This window comes from Triticum dicoccoides, chromosome 5A (assembly GCF_002162155.2).
Source record: "Triticum dicoccoides isolate Atlit2015 ecotype Zavitan chromosome 5A, WEW_v2.0, whole genome shotgun sequence".
NCBI lineage: Eukaryota > Viridiplantae > Streptophyta > Magnoliopsida > Poales > Poaceae > Triticum > Triticum dicoccoides.
The window spans coordinates 577,098,264-577,113,122 of record NC_041388.1 but is presented as its reverse complement, the minus strand read 5'-3'; the positions used below and the strand labels follow the sequence as shown (position 1 = coordinate 577,113,122).

Sequence of the window (14,859 nt, the reverse complement as noted above, 5' to 3'; positions counted from 1 at the left end):
AGCACAGCACACGATACGATCTGCCCCTGCCACAAGTCTCACACACACACACACACACACGTCCCTCGCTTTACACCCTTCCTTCTCTCTCTCTCTCTCTCTCTCTCTCTCTCTCTGTAGCAAGAAAGATCCTGCACGCACCCTCCCCGTCGCTCCCTCCCCCTATTTAACCAACCGCGGCCACCGGAGATCGATCGGTCCATCCATCGATCGGGGCGGACGGCCGGGGAGAAACCCAGCCCAGAACCCCAGCTCCTCTCCAGCCGCCCGCCATGACCTAGCCAAAACCCCAACCCTTTCAGATCCATCCATCCATCCATCCGCCCAGTTCGTCGCACGCCCGCCCGCCCCTTTGATTTATTTTAATTATTTCTCCTCCCCACCGAATCTCGCCGCATTCCGTACGGCCCTATATATTTCCTCCCCTCCCCTCGCCGCCGATCCGCCACGCAGCCGCGCGCGCGCGCCTCCTCCAGCAGCGGCGCGGTCCACGGTGAGTGGTGTTCGTCTCCAGGCTTTTTCGAGCACGCGTGCGTGCGTGCGTGCCAAGTGTTTCTCTCGTGTTCGCCTGCGTTTCTGCTGCTTCTCTGTGGTACCAGATCCGTTCTACCATCTTCCTGCGCAGCATCGGTCTGTGGTTTTCAAAAGCGCCCACGTAATTTTCCCTGTGGTCTCTTGCGTGTTTCGGTCGTCGGCGGCCTGCGAGCATGGCGCAGCAGCGGAGATCAGCTCGTACCGCGCTGCGCGGCTCCATGGCAGGCCCAAAGCCGCTTTTATCTGCCTGCAAAAGTGTCGTGTTTTTGGCTTCCATTTCGGTTGGGTTTTTCCGCTGCTTTGCGAGGCCTTCCCCTCTTTTCTTCTGCCTTCGCAGCGGCGTCAGCCAGGAACCACCACATGCGCTGCTGCTGCTCGACGCAATGCCTTCGTCGCTCCACAATTCGCGTCGCCCATCGTTTAGCCTGTATTTTGAAATTTTGACCCGTCGTGTTTTGGGACATCTACCCGATTTTTCCGCATGCTTTTCTGTTTGGGTCGGTAATGGCAGCAAGGAGCATCGGCTAGGGTTCTACTCTTCGATCTGATTCCTTTTAATTCTTCGATTCGATGGGCAAGCTTTCGCAGTTCTATTCGCGTGCGCCGATCTTGGATGGATCGGCGTGTGGTTAATTCGTGCGCTTTTGTTCTTGCGGCAGACAACGCGGAGGCAGATGGACGCGGAGGCGGTGAGGACCACTCCTCCGTGCGCGGCTCAGACGCAGGACTCCCCCATGGTACGTGCGTGCGTGCCTACCTACGTACCTGAAGATCACCAGCTTTTCTTTTGCCAGTCCGGTTTGCTTTTGCCTTTTTGTTCGTCTCTGGGGCAATCTGTTGGATCTGTCTACCTTTTAATCAATGTGTGTGTGTGTGTGTGTGTGTGTGTGTGTGTGTGTTAACGTTACGTTTGATACGACGGGATGTTTTATGCATGTGCCCCCGACCACGGTGTATGTGGTGTCAGTTTGTTACATCAGCATCGAAGTGGTAGATGGATCACTAGTTGCCCAGTTAGTTCCGTGTTAATGCGTTCTCGCTTAATTAATTAACTTACGAAATTTATGTACGTACGTGTTGCCCAAGTTAGTAGGCATCTGAAAAGTAGAATCGGAGTCTGGATTGCATTCCGGATGGAAAAGATGGAAGGGCTACTAGTGCGTGGTACTGATCCGGATCCTCATGCTAAACGGAATGTGATTTGCAAATTAAATGAACAGAATTCTGTTGAAAAGCATTAATTAATGTTGCTAACTGGAGTTGTAGGGGTAGTTGCTAATTAAAGATGCTCCTGTTTGCTGTTAATTAAGGTGAGGTCTCATGTCATTATGATGGTCTGTTGATGATGCATGCACCAGTAGTACATTTTGGGTGCAACTGATCCTTGAACAGCTGACACCTGTGAAGTGCAGTGCTAAATCTGCTTTAGAGTACACTGAGAAAACAAAGACTGAAAGTAGCTTGCTCAGCTAGTGCCACTTTCAGCAACTTTTTGTTGATTTTTCTGGATCCATTTGTTATTGGTGCAACTAGAAATGATGTTTTCTCAATTCGTCCCGAATACTTATGTTGCGGATGCTTGCATGGCTAAAACTAGTACTGTAGTTCGATTTCAGTTAGTCATTGTCCAAAGTCTGAAAATGTGTCCAAGACTAAATATTGGCTACACACAAACCCCAAATATGGAGCAGATGAGACTAACCACACAGTACACAATAGCCAGTATCTGCGATTTGTTAGATTATCCAACAAGAACAGGAAACAAATTATTCTGAAGGTACAATGTGGTGTTGAAACGTGTTTCTCTTTAACATGACTGGGTCTTCCCATCACACACGTCCACCCCCCAAAGCATTTCCATTTCAGTCCCACTGTTCTCCTTGTTTCTCTTTATTTACACGAATCATGCATCTGTCTCACCTGTTCTGGCTGTACAACCTTTTGCAGAGGCCACAGGTGCCCAGGTTCTACTACAAGAAGAGGCCTGCAGGCCACAACAGAACTGGCAAGGATGATAGCAGCCCCAAGATCCAACCGCCCAGCTCGCCCGTGAGCAGGCAGAGCCTGTCAACCTCTGCCATCCCCACCTATCATGCTGGTGAGTGAGCAATGCTGGTCTCGGACATGGAACGTTTGTGCAATCCTCCATTAATTCCTGTTCATGCCAAGTTGCTGAAATTGGTTTTCACCTGGTGATTTGGTCTGGTCAGCAGGAGGGTTCTACGAGATCGACCACGGCATGCTGCCCCCCAAATCTCCAATCCATCTCAAGTCCATACGCGTGGTTAAGGTAAGAATTCTATCTTCTCTTCTGTCACTTTTCACCGTGCAACGCTGGTGGCTCTAGAGAGAGTGAGAGTGCGCCTCACTGTCACTGTTTCTTGGAGTACGAGGTGTTTGATCTGGCTTGTTTCTGATGTGATCTCCGGCTGTGTGTGTAGGTGAGCGAGTACACGAGCCACGACATCACTGTGAGCTTCCCGTCCCTCCTGGCGCTGCGGAGCTTCTTCTCCTCGTTCCGGGTGCCCAGCTCCGGGCCAGAGCTTGACGAGCGCTTCGTCATGAGCAGCAACCACGCCGCGCGCATCCTGCGCCGCCGGGTGGCCGAGCAGGAGCTCGAGGGCGAGATGCACCAGGACAGCTTCTGGCTTGTCAACCCCTGCGTCTTCGACTTCAGCGCGTCATCTGGCCCAGCAACGGCACAAGACGCGCTGTCGTCGCCTGAAGCTCCACCGGCTCCGCCCAAGGCGCCGGCGGTCACCTCCTGCCTCCTCGCCACCCTCAAGTGCGATGGCACCGGGTGGGGCGTGCGGCGCCGCGTCAGGTACATTGGCCGGCATCGCGATGTTGCCAAGGAGACCAGCATCGGCGGCTACGAAACAGAGGCCAGCGTCAAGGAGCTGCAGCGCCCGGCGCAGGAAGATGACAGGAGGAGGAGCTCAATCAGAGCCAAGAGGAAGCGGGAAGAAGCAGAGGGAAGCAAGGACAAGCCCGGCAACCCGGCGAAGAAGAAGAAAAGCAAGGCATACAAGAGCCCCAAGAAGCAGAAGAGGCGCCACGTGGAGTCAAGAGACGGCGACCCTCGGCGCGGCAAGGACCGGTGGTCGGCCGAGCGGTACGCGGCGGCGGAGAGGAGCCTGCTCGAGATCATGCGCTCCAGCGGCGCCACCCTCGGCGCCCCGGTGATGCGGCAGGCGCTGCGGGAGCAAGCCCGCAAGCGCATCGGCGACACCGGCCTCCTGGACCACCTGCTCAAGCACATGGCCGGAAGGGTGCCCGATGGCAGCACGGACCGGTTCCGGCGCCGTCACAACGCGGATGGCGCCATGGAGTACTGGCTGGAGCCAGCCGAGCTGGCTGAGGTGCGCCGGCAGGCCGGCGTGGCTGATCCGTACTGGGTACCGCCACCCGGGTGGAAGCCCGGTGATGACGTGTCCCCAGCTGCCGGTGATCTCCTGATTAAGAGGCAGACGGAGGAGCTCGCTGAGGAGCTCAATGATGTCAAAAGGTATCCATTTTTTCTGACTACCATCGCTGTTTCCTCCTGCAGTAGAGCAAATTATTTGATTTCCAACATTGTTTCCCTTCTTGGTGATGTCAAGGAACATGGAGCAGCTGAGTTCTAACATGGTGGAGCTGGGCAAGGAAGCGAAATCTGAGGCTGAAAGAGCTTACAGTTCATGGAAGGTAACCATGCATGTCCTTCATATTAAAATAAAATCCTGTCGATTTCCCTATCCAAGCATTTCCCTCTGTTCCTCTTTTCTGTACTTCTGAGGAAAGGTGATTTCAAAAATACAAAGTTTTATTGCTGCATCAAACACACAAAGTTCTCTTGCGGAATCAAACACACAAAGTTTACAACATGATTTACCCCACATCTCCCAACCACCCAAAGAAGGAAGTTTGCAGTTTCTTCAGTTGATCAAATGTTATTATGCAGTGTTAGCCCAGATTATGTGTTTTCTGAATTTTCTTATGGGTATAATGGAAACCTGGGACCTGTAGATACTTCCCTCTTTAGTTCTTTCTCAGTCTATGAAGGTGCATATATGTGAAGAAACTGCCTACATTGTGAGGGAAAAAATCATTCTTGAACATAACCCTTTTGGAACTGCACTTCTGATCATCTTTAATCTGGTCTCCCAACTAACAATGTATAACAAGGTGTTAAGCACATACTTAGTTTTTAATTAAGAATTTGGTTTCATTGTTTCTGGTCTACTCTTTACTATATCTAAGCCACTCCTTTGCTTGTTTTGTTTCTCAGGAAAAGTACCAGAAGGTGGTTAAGGCAAATGAAAAGCTAGAGAAGCAGGTGTCGTCTTTGAAGGTAATTAAGTGCCTTCAGAAATTCTAACAGTTCATCCCAGACTAAGCAAAATGTACATGTTAGTGTTAGTTTTTTCAGAGAATTTAGCATTAGTTGATCACCATTTTGATCCTTTTTAAAACTATATAGCTATATATATGCACATTGGTCAGCATTTGTTAGCTGCAAGTAAATATATGACCTTTGCATTGTTGAATTACAGGACACCTACGAGAATGTGGTTCAGAAACACAGTAAGTTAAAGAAGGAGGTGCGGTCACTGAAGGTACACTCATGTTGCTAACTGAATTTCCACTATTTGCATACCACCATTGCATTGTGATACCTATCTATCTAACTAGGCCATGAAGGTTCTTAAGAATGTCTTTATTCAGTCAACATGTTCTCTGGTTATTCTGCTCTGCAGTTCATTCTGACAGTTCTTCTTTTTCCTTTCAGGATAAGTATGACTTTGTAGTTGAAAAGAATGATAAGCTGGAGGAGCAGATGGCTTCTCTCTCTAGCTCCTTCCTGTCTTTGAAGGTAGGTAGCACAGTAGCAGAGCCCTCTCTTGCATACTCTGCACAGAATTACTGAACTCTGTCCAGGCTATCTGTGTTCCTGGACTAAATAGTTGTGTTCCATTTTGACTACACAGGAGCAATTTCTGTTGGCAGAGAAGCTGAAGAGTAGTGGAATGGAGGAGGTGGCTGTTGTGGGACAGAACGAGGGCAGGCGGGCGCTAGACTTTGGTGGTGGTGAGCAGAGCCAGAGCCAGAGCCAGATCAGGCAGCGTTCAGATGTTACCGCCGTCGAGAAGAGGACGGCGAGGAAGAGCAGCTTCCGCATCTGCAAGCCACAGGGCACGTTCCTGTGGCCAAGCAGCGGCGGCAGGGACATGAGCGGGAGCGGGGGAGGCAGCAGCGGCATCAGCATGGACCACCACCAGCTCCCCCGCATCGGCCGTGCCACGGCAGTTGAGGTGGTGATGGCGGAGGAGCAGGCGATGCTGGGGGCGGGGGACTACTTCTCCACGCCGCCATCGGCGTCCTCCACCACCAACGCCGGCAAGCTGCTGGCCCTGCCCAGCCCCAGGTCACCCCTCCAGCCACAGCCTCTCTTCACCGCAGGGTTCACCGTCCCGGCCTTGCACCCCTTCGCCGGCCTCACCTTGCGCCACATGGTCAGTAGTACACTTGCCTCTTCGTTTCTTCTTCTTCTTCCCGCCAAATCAAAGGCAGCAAGCTGACGCTGATCGATCAATGATTGTTGTGTTTGCTTGCTGTGCGCGCGCAGGATTCGCCGTCGTCGCCCTGCGGTGCTAGTCTGTTGCAGCAGGGGGGGAGGAGGATGGCCATGCCCAACCTGGAGGCCGGAGGGATGAGCACCGTGGGCACGGACCTGGCCCTGGCCACTCCCTCCTACTGCTGAAGCTCAGCTCCTTCCCTTCCCCTCCCCTGCATATGAGATGCCACGATCGGTACGGTACGGTGATCATCATAGGTTAAGATAAAAACTGCACAAACACATAGAGAGGATAAGATAAAACCAAAAAAAAAAAGAGATAGATTAACGAAAGTGAGAAACAAGTTACTACATGGTCTCGGCGGTTCTCGATTACAGTCAGTCAGTCAGTCAGTCAGTCACACCTTGGTTACAGTCCAATAGCAGCAGTTTGCAATTTATTCGTCGTCAAAAAAGTTTCTAGTTGGTGTCGAGGATGGATGTATTGCCTTGCCGGAAACGTGACTTTGGTTGGTGGTTCGCCAATGCCTGTTGACTCCAGTATGTCTTTCTGTTGCTACCTTCGACTGCCCTTTTTGTGACACGTTTCAAATGGAATGGAATGTGTGTTTTGTGGGCGAGGGCTCCATATCTATATATAGACTTCATATCATTCTGATTTTTTTTTTCATTTCCTGCTGAACAGCTATATTCTCGAGTGTGACACCGTGCATATCTGGTCGATCACACATTCACACCTAGTAGGTCGTTTGAATTCTACTATGTAGGAACACCGATAAACTCGCTGTCTGACTATATCTTACTCTTCTATGTAGACCCCAAAATGACATTACCGCTAGCCCTCCATCCTAAAAATTATAGTGGTGCAGATCCTCGAAATATTTCAGGGGTGTCACGTGAGCATGCAAATTATAAAAATCATCATCCAGGTCTTCAAAGTGCAATAAGAGTCACCTCGTTTTTGCCTTATCGCTTTGATTTTTAGCATTTAGCACCTTCTCACTACATAATGAATCTGTTTATACACCTCTCGTGCTCGCACACCTTCACGAGTTTGCTGTCGCGCTTGCCTAATTCGCATTGGTTGTTAACATTGACGTTGCGACCAAGTGGAGGGTGCCTCGAACAACCACATCTTCGACATGTTTGTGGCTGAAAGGATCGAAATGACCCGAGGGGATGAATAACAACAATTGTAAATTTTAATTAATTATTAGTAACTTTAGGCCATACGGACTATAAAGGTGTGCATAAACTCGCTACAGTGAGGTAAGCAAACCGATAAGATGAATGCAACAACATGTAGTGAATGCAAGGTCAAGTGACGAAAATAAACCACAACTAAAGAGCCGGGGTTAGGGATAACTAGAGACTCTAGAGACGAGGATGTATCCCAATGTTACTTCCTTGGAGGGAAGCTAATCGTCGTTGGAGAGATGGGTGTTACCATAAAGACTCACCCCTATTCTCCTTGAGATATCGCAATGAATGTGTTTCTCAACAACTAGTGGTAACCCTCAAGGCGGCCTCCAAACCTTCACAAACGTTGAAGAAGATCACAACTTGATTTCTCACCGGGGACTCCTACCGCCCAGGGGTCTCTAACCTACAAGAATAACAAGACCCACCAAGGAAACTAGGGTGGGTCAACTTTTGGTTGTGGAAGTGCAGATAGAGCACTTCTCTTTCACTTCCCAAAAATTTTGAGTGAAAGGGGAGGGATATCTCCAAGTAATTTGAGCAAGTATAATGAATGCAAGAGAGAGGGGAGTTGTCACCTTCTTCGTGGGAAAGAAGGGAGGGGGGGTATTTATAGCTAGGGCAGGTATTGGGTCGGAAGTTTCAGGTAGGGACGGAAGTTCTGGGGAAGTTCCAGGTAGGGCCGGAAGGTCCGGGGTTTACAAAGATTTTGCATCAAAAGTCCAACCTCTCTTAATGCATGGACGCTCAGCGCTCGGAAGTTCTTAGAAGGTTCCAAGGTATCCACAAAGTTTGTTTGCGATGTAAACTCTCCTAGTCCGACAGAACCTGACCGAAAGCTGCCTCAGATGATCCTAGCTATTTGGAATATGTGCGTTAAGAGCTCATTCAAGGGCCCCCTCTCTCTCTCTCTCAGATTTTAGGCATGACTTTGAGTGCATTTTTGTATGTGTGCATGTAGTTGATTTTCACAATATGTCCAAGATGCATCCCGTCTTAACAGTATGGTTGCCTTATACGTACCCAATAGTATAAAATATAAAAATCATCAAAATAGAATTGTTCCATTGAACCTAGGCTTTTTTTCTTGAGGGTGGCTATATTTTTCTTTGAAATGTCAAAGATTGCCCCCTATTCCGCACAGGAATAGAAATTCCGCACAGGAATAGGAATTCATTCCTACAAACTAAAGAACTTCAAATATTTCTTTTCTTTTACAAAACTACTATCCTTTTTCGACAAAATTCCTGTAAGCAAGCTTTGGTTTTTATTTTATTTCTCTCTCTTTTGAGATTTTTCTTGAGGGGTCTCTTTTGAGATATAGGAGCGCCTTTACGTTGCTGCCAAGTTTGGTGGATCAACCGAATCAACCTGTGGTTGAGTTGGTTAGGTGGACAGTGGTATCCCTAACCCATCAGGGTTCAAACTCTGGTGCTCGCATTATTTCTGGATTTATTTCAGAATTTCCGGCGATGCGCTTTCAGTGGGAGGAGACGTTCCTGTCGACGACGAGGCGCCTACGGTGACTTCGTAAATCTTAAAATGATATGCCGGCTCAGTCTCTCGAAGGTGCTCATAGGGGTAGGGTGTGCGTGTGTGTGTTCATAGGGGGTGAGTATATACGCGTGTATATGAGCGCTTGTGTCTGTATTGATGCTAAAAAAAAAGTTTGGTGGATCAAACTTGAGCGCCAAGTTCCTTCGGACCGGGCCAGAGCCACTTTGCATCCGACCGGTATACCCCTTTGCCCCTAAAACTATTCAGTATTTACGGTCAGATTGCCACTAGGAGACAATCGTTTCGGTCCGCTCCTCCTCTCCCGCAGGGACAAATCCCCTCGTCCCGACACGACCGCTAGGGTTTTTCCCCGCCGCCGCCGCCGCTCCTCTGCCGCCGCCCGTCCGCCCGGATCAGCCTCCCTCCCCAAACCCGCGTCACCCGTCGCCGTCGCCGGCTTCCTCGCCGCCCCCACGTTCCCCTAGCCCAGGTTAATTAGCACCACCTCCCACCGCGATGGCGGCGGCGGAGAGCACGGCGCTGCCGGCGGACCCCCGGCGCGTCCGCAACACGTGCATCCTGGCGCACGTCGACCACGGGAAGACCACGCTGGCGGACCACCTCGTGGCCTCCTGCGGCGACGGCCTCCTCCACCCCAGGCTCGCCGGCCGCCTCCGCTTCATGGACTACCTCGACGAGGAGCAGCGCCGGGCCATCACCATGAAGTCCGCCGCCGTGCTCCTCCGCTACGGCGACGGCCCCGCCGCGCACCGGGTCAACCTCATCGACTCCCCGGGCCACATCGACTTCTGCTCCGAGGTCTCCTCCGCCGCGCGCCTCTCCGACTCGGCGCTCATCCTCGTCGACGCCGTCGAGGGCGTCCACATCCAGACCCACGCCGCGCTGCGCCAGGCCTTCCTCGAGCGCCTCCGCCCCTGCCTCGTCCTCAACAAGCTCGACCGCCTCATCACCGAGCTCCACCTCACCCCCGCCGAGGCCTATACGCGCCTGCACCGCATCCTCGCCGACGTCAACTCCATCTACTCCGCGCTGCGCTCGCACTCCTACTTCTCCGTCCTCGCGTCCCTCGAGGACCAACCGTCCTCCAGCTCGTCAGCCTCGCCGGACGATCTCCCGGACGATGCTGATGACGACGAGGAGGACGCCTTCCAGCCCCAAAAGGGCAATGTCGTCTTCGCCTGCGCCCTCGATGGCTGGGGCTTCCGCATCCACCACTTCGCAGAGTTGTACGCCACCAAGCTTGGCGCCAGCGCCTCTGCTTTGCTGAGAGGGTTTTGGGGGCCGCGATACTTGGACAAAAAGGTGGATAAGAAGGGTAAGAAGAATTTTATGATTGTGGGAAAGAAGGCGGTGGAGGGTACTGACCGGGAGCCCATGTTTGTGGAGTTCATTCTGAAGCCCCTATGGAAATTGTATGAGGGAGTGCTGGGGCAGGACGGGGAGATAGTTCAGAAGGTCATTAACAACTTCAAATTGAACATTCCGCAGCGGGAGCTGCAGAACAAGGACCCAAAGTTAGTTTTGCAGTCTGTGATGAGCCGGTGGCTGCCGCTGGCAGATGCAGTGATGGCAATGGTGGTCGAATGCACTCCTGACCCTGTTGTCGCTCAAGGGGCCAGGGTTGCAAGGCTTATGCCAAAGAGGGAGCTTGCAGCAGAGGATGCTGCTGATTGCGCTGAGGTTGTCTTGGAGGCAGAGAGGGTGAGAAGGTGTGTGGAGACCTGTGACGCGGGTGCAGATTCACCGGTGGTGGTGTATGTGTCCAAGATGTTTGCGGTGCCATGTAAGATGTTACCACCGAAGGGGGTGCACGGTGAGTTGTTGAACCACCAGGATGCAAGTGAATCAGAGGAGTGTTTTATGGCATTTGCGAGAGTGTTCAGCGGGGTTCTTCATGCAGGGCAGAAGGTTTTTGTGCTGTCGGCATTGTACGATCCACTGAAAGGGGATGCAGTGCAGAAGCATGTACAGGAGATTGAGCTGCAATACTTGTATGAAATGCTGGGACAGGGCTTGAGGCCAGTTGCCAGTGTGAGTGCTGGGAATGTGGTTGCAATTCAGGGCCTTGGGCAGCATATATTGAAGAGTGCCACATTGTCATCCACCAAGAATTGCTGGCCCTTCTCAAGTATGATGTTCCAGGTGTCTCCGATGCTTAAGGTTGCAATTGAGCCCGCCAACCCGACGGATCTGGGAGCTCTTGTTAAAGGGATCAAGCTTCTTAACCGAGCAGACCCATTTGTTGAGTACACTGTCACGCACAGGGGTGAACATATCCTTGCCGCAGCTGGGGAGGTTCATTTGGAGCGGTGCAAAAAGGATCTGGAGGAAAGGTTTGCAAAGGTTAAATTGGTCGTTTCGGACCCCCTGGTCTCCTTTAAAGAGACGATCGAAGGAGAAGGTGCTGGCTTATTGGAAGGCTTGAAGGCTCCGCATGCATTTGTTGAGAGGACTACTCCAAACGGGAGATGCACTGTGAGAGTTCAGGTCCTAAGGCTTCCCAATGCTCTGACCAAGGTCCTCCAAGAAAGTGATCAATTGCTTGGTCAAATAATGGAGGGGAAAACAGCAAAGAGGAATGTAATGTTAAACCCACAAATTTCTCAAGATGATTGTGATTCTGTTGCGATGCTTAGGCAGCGCATGGTCAGTGCCATAGACAGTGAATTGGAAGCCATTTCTGAGCAAGTGGATAAGGAAAAACTTCAGAAGTGTAGAAAGACATGGCTTGGGTACCTCAAAAGGATCTGGTCCTTGGGTCCTTGGCAGGTTGGCCCAAACTTCCTTCTCTTGCCTGATGTTGAATCAAGTGATGGTGTGATAACCATGGAAGATGGAAGGCAAGGTATTCTTGTGCGTGGTAGAGCAGATTTTTCTGAGAGATTGGGGTTTGTGAGTGGATCTGATGCTGAAGCTAACCATACTCCTGACAGCACTAAATCATCAGCAGATACTCCTGAATCGTTACATCTAGAATCTGTGGCACTAAGGAACAGCATTCTTTCAGGATTTCAGTTTGCCACGAATGCAGGGCCTTTATGTGATGAACCAATGTGGGGTCTGGCATTTATCATTGAGCCTTACATATTTGCTGACAACTCTGATGCTGCCCATCAATCTGATCAATACAACATCTTCAGTGGCCAAGTAATAACTGCAGTTAAAGAAGCATGCCGAGCAGCCGTTCTTCAGAACAACCCAAGGCTTGTCGAAGGCATGTATTTCTGTGAATTGACCACCCCGACTCAGCAACTAGGTTCAACATATGCAGTTCTTGGTAGGAGACGAGCGAAGATTTTGAAAGAAGAGATGCAAGAAGGGACTTCAGTATTTACAGTGCATGCTTACTTGCCTGTTGCCGAGAGCATTGGATTTTCTAGTCAGCTCAGGACCTTAACATCAGGTGCAGCCAGTGCGCTGCTTGTTCTTAGCCACTGGGATGCTATTCAGGAGGACCCTTTTTTCATCCCAAAGTCACAGGAGGAGATTGAAGAATTTGGAGATGGGGCAAGCATTGGGCCAAACTTGGCTAAGAAGCTTATGAATTCTGTGAGGCGGAGGAAAGGATTGCATGTTGAAGAGAAAGTTGTGGAGCATGGCACGAAACAGCGAACTCTCTCTAGGAAAACATAGTTGAACTTTTTTGTTAGGTAGGGAAACTGTATCATTGTCCCCGGTTTTGTGCTGGTAAAACTGCAATACAAGACAATATCAAATATGAAATCTATGTGACCATATGGCTTTGATTATTTTTCATTTTTACTGGTGTATGTTTTGCTCGAGAAATTATTACTGGATTGTTTTGTCACATGTGTGATACAGTATATTAGAGAATGTTTAGCTGTCTGTTATGTTATTAGTTGATTGTGATATATTAGAGAATGGCATATTTCACATTGTCTTTGCCGGTGTTGGTTGTGATCAGCCATGGCTCAGTTTATATATGTTATTATCTGTCGTCTTGGTGCTTATTCTATGGCATTCATTCACTTATGAAACCTTGGAGAGAGATAAGTGTGTTACTAACCTATGGAGAACATCCTATGGCCTGTGTAGTGAGATGGTTTCTTTGTACCAGGAAGGAATTACTGGTGTTGTATTATTGTACTTGTTCAGGGGCATGTGCAGCTGCTGCAGCTCCTGACTGTAGGTGAATCTATGACAAACTGACAATGGAAGAATGGTAATTTTATGGGTTCGATGATGCATTTGATTGTGGAGGTGAGATAAATAAGCAGGAAAGTGTTTTCATCATTCTGTTCATTTGTGACTATTTGATACAAGTGCAAATATATTTGGTGAAGTATGCATTATATCACTAGTATAACTGAGTTTTAGTGAAGACTAAGCTATGCCTCATCTGTTGCATATCTAATGTATTTCTTTCTATCCATTTTGATGACAAGTATTTCCGGACGGAGGAAGTATTAAATAGCACCTACCACTTAAATGCTGGCAGTATGTTCTTCTGCAAATTTCTATTGATTATGCATATCATTAGTATAATTTATGTGGAGTCAAGACATATATAATGTCATTTTATAAGCATTCCTAATCCTACTAAAGATGCCATCTCTGAGAACCCCACATGCCAATGATGGTTACATATCAACGCAGGCATTTCACCTGAGAGCTACCGCACTCTAGAATTAGTTTGAACGCAGTTCTTTAATCTTATTACTCACATGTATTCTTTTTGCGGGTTTATGCACTTGCAGCTTAGCAGAGAAGTCTATACTGAAACCCCACTGATTTGTATAAACTGATTGCATCGTGTGTTGTCTTGTCTGTGGTTGCAGCCATTATCAGAGCAGGGTGGTCTTGTGTGGTGAGTGAACCATGGATATTATAGCTCTAACAGGAGGAAACTTGCCCCAGGATTTTCCTTGAAACCTTGATAGGACCACAGCTACATAGAACACAGGAGTGAAACAATCCATTGTCCATCAGCTCCTTTGACAGAAACCGGATTTGCATTCTGGTTAAGACCTACTGTACTAGGGTTACCGCAGTCATGACCACATTGAGACTTCAGGTATGCATTGCTCACTGCTCCATACTAGTACATGTTTATACTTCGTTCCTTGCCCTCCTCTGTAGTCTGCAGGGGATTCAGTGAAAGCACTGCGTGCCGCTAGTTTATTAACAAAGATCTCCTTGGGATCGCTGAATTCTATGTGAAGTATGTTGCTCTTGGTTCAGCTGTTGATGGATTGACCCGTTTTTCCTCTTTCAGTTTGTCAGATAATAGCTAATTCAGTTGTGGGCTCCGTGTCGTCGGATTGCAGGATAAAGTCCGTGTGGTCGAGAGCATCCCAGCTCCATACCAAAGTGCTACTGCAATTGGTGCTTAGTTTAGGACTGTCGCTGAGTTACTTAGTCTGGACATCTTCAAAAAGAAGGTGAGATTGTCGTATTTCCTCCTGATTTTTCCCTTTTTGGCGCCTAGACTCCAGCGTTGTCAGTTTACCATCACCATGATTCAGCTTAGCCCTTTGCAATGGTTGTGGTATTCTTCATGTACATACAAGTATATGTTTTAGCAGTACCAGTAGCTTTGCGGCGAGCTACCATCTATTGCCTTGTACAAAAATTATTAGTTTCTGCCCCTGGCACCATCTGGTTTTAGTATATGTTGACTATAAACTGTTCTTTTATGTGTTTATTACAGTCAAACACCCAGCATAATAGTTACATTATCTATGTACAAAGCCGATGGCCTGCCAAAATGTGCTCCGAGAGGCAGGTAAATACCAAATCCTAAACGGGGCATCACACTCGGGCCCGCTGCCGCAGCTCCGGATCCAGGGCGTCCTGGCCCGTACCGGCCGCACTCCTAGTAATCTAGCAATTGGAATTTGGAAGGAAACTCCAATTGCTCGCCAAAACACTTGTCGTTTGATCCACAATCTGTTTCGTCGTGGGATTGGGATACGGCAGCGAGGGGGACGTGCCGGAGTCGAACACGGTCGCCTATATAATACCAATACTGTATGAATAACAAAACCAGGCAAAGGTATTCGTAGAACCAGAAAGCGACATGGCGGCGG

General features: G+C 49.3%; 2 protein-coding genes across 2 annotated transcripts; both read left to right on the top strand.

The window, feature by feature from the left end:
• The first annotated feature begins 897 nt into the window (after positions 1-897).
• LOC119302989 (protein AMEIOTIC 1 homolog) lies at positions 898-6,725 on the top strand. Its single transcript, XM_037580062.1, has 10 exons — positions 898-1,271; positions 2,482-2,632; positions 2,745-2,824; positions 2,976-4,042; positions 4,137-4,221; positions 4,805-4,867; positions 5,070-5,132; positions 5,306-5,389; positions 5,505-6,029; positions 6,143-6,725. The coding sequence occupies exons 1-10, from the start codon at positions 1,209-1,211 to the stop codon at positions 6,275-6,277; spliced, it is 2,316 nt and encodes a 771-aa protein (XP_037435959.1). The 5' UTR covers positions 898-1,208; the 3' UTR covers positions 6,278-6,725.
• A 2,384-nt stretch (positions 6,726-9,109) lies between these two features.
• On the top strand, positions 9,110-12,655 carry LOC119302988 (elongation factor-like GTPase 1). Its single transcript, XM_037580060.1, has one exon. It carries the CDS (start codon positions 9,305-9,307, stop codon positions 12,440-12,442), a length of 3,138 nt encoding a protein of 1,045 aa, XP_037435957.1. The 5' UTR covers positions 9,110-9,304; the 3' UTR covers positions 12,443-12,655.
• Positions 12,656-14,859: the final 2,204 nt, after the last annotated feature.

Excerpts from the sequence above, each read along its gene's own strand:
- LOC119302989 (XM_037580062.1), top strand. The coding sequence starts at position 1,209 with ATGGACGCGGAGGCGGTGAGGACCACTCCTCCGTGCGCGGCTCAGACG. Across the intron at positions 1,272-2,481 it reads AGACGCAGGACTCCCCCATG|AGGCCACAGGTGCCCAGGTT; the intron begins GTACGTGCGTGC and ends AACCTTTTGCAG. Across the intron at positions 2,633-2,744 it reads CATCCCCACCTATCATGCTG|CAGGAGGGTTCTACGAGATC; the intron begins GTGAGTGAGCAA and ends TGGTCTGGTCAG.
- LOC119302988 (XM_037580060.1), top strand. The coding sequence starts at position 9,305 with ATGGCGGCGGCGGAGAGCACGGCGCTGCCGGCGGACCCCCGGCGCGTC.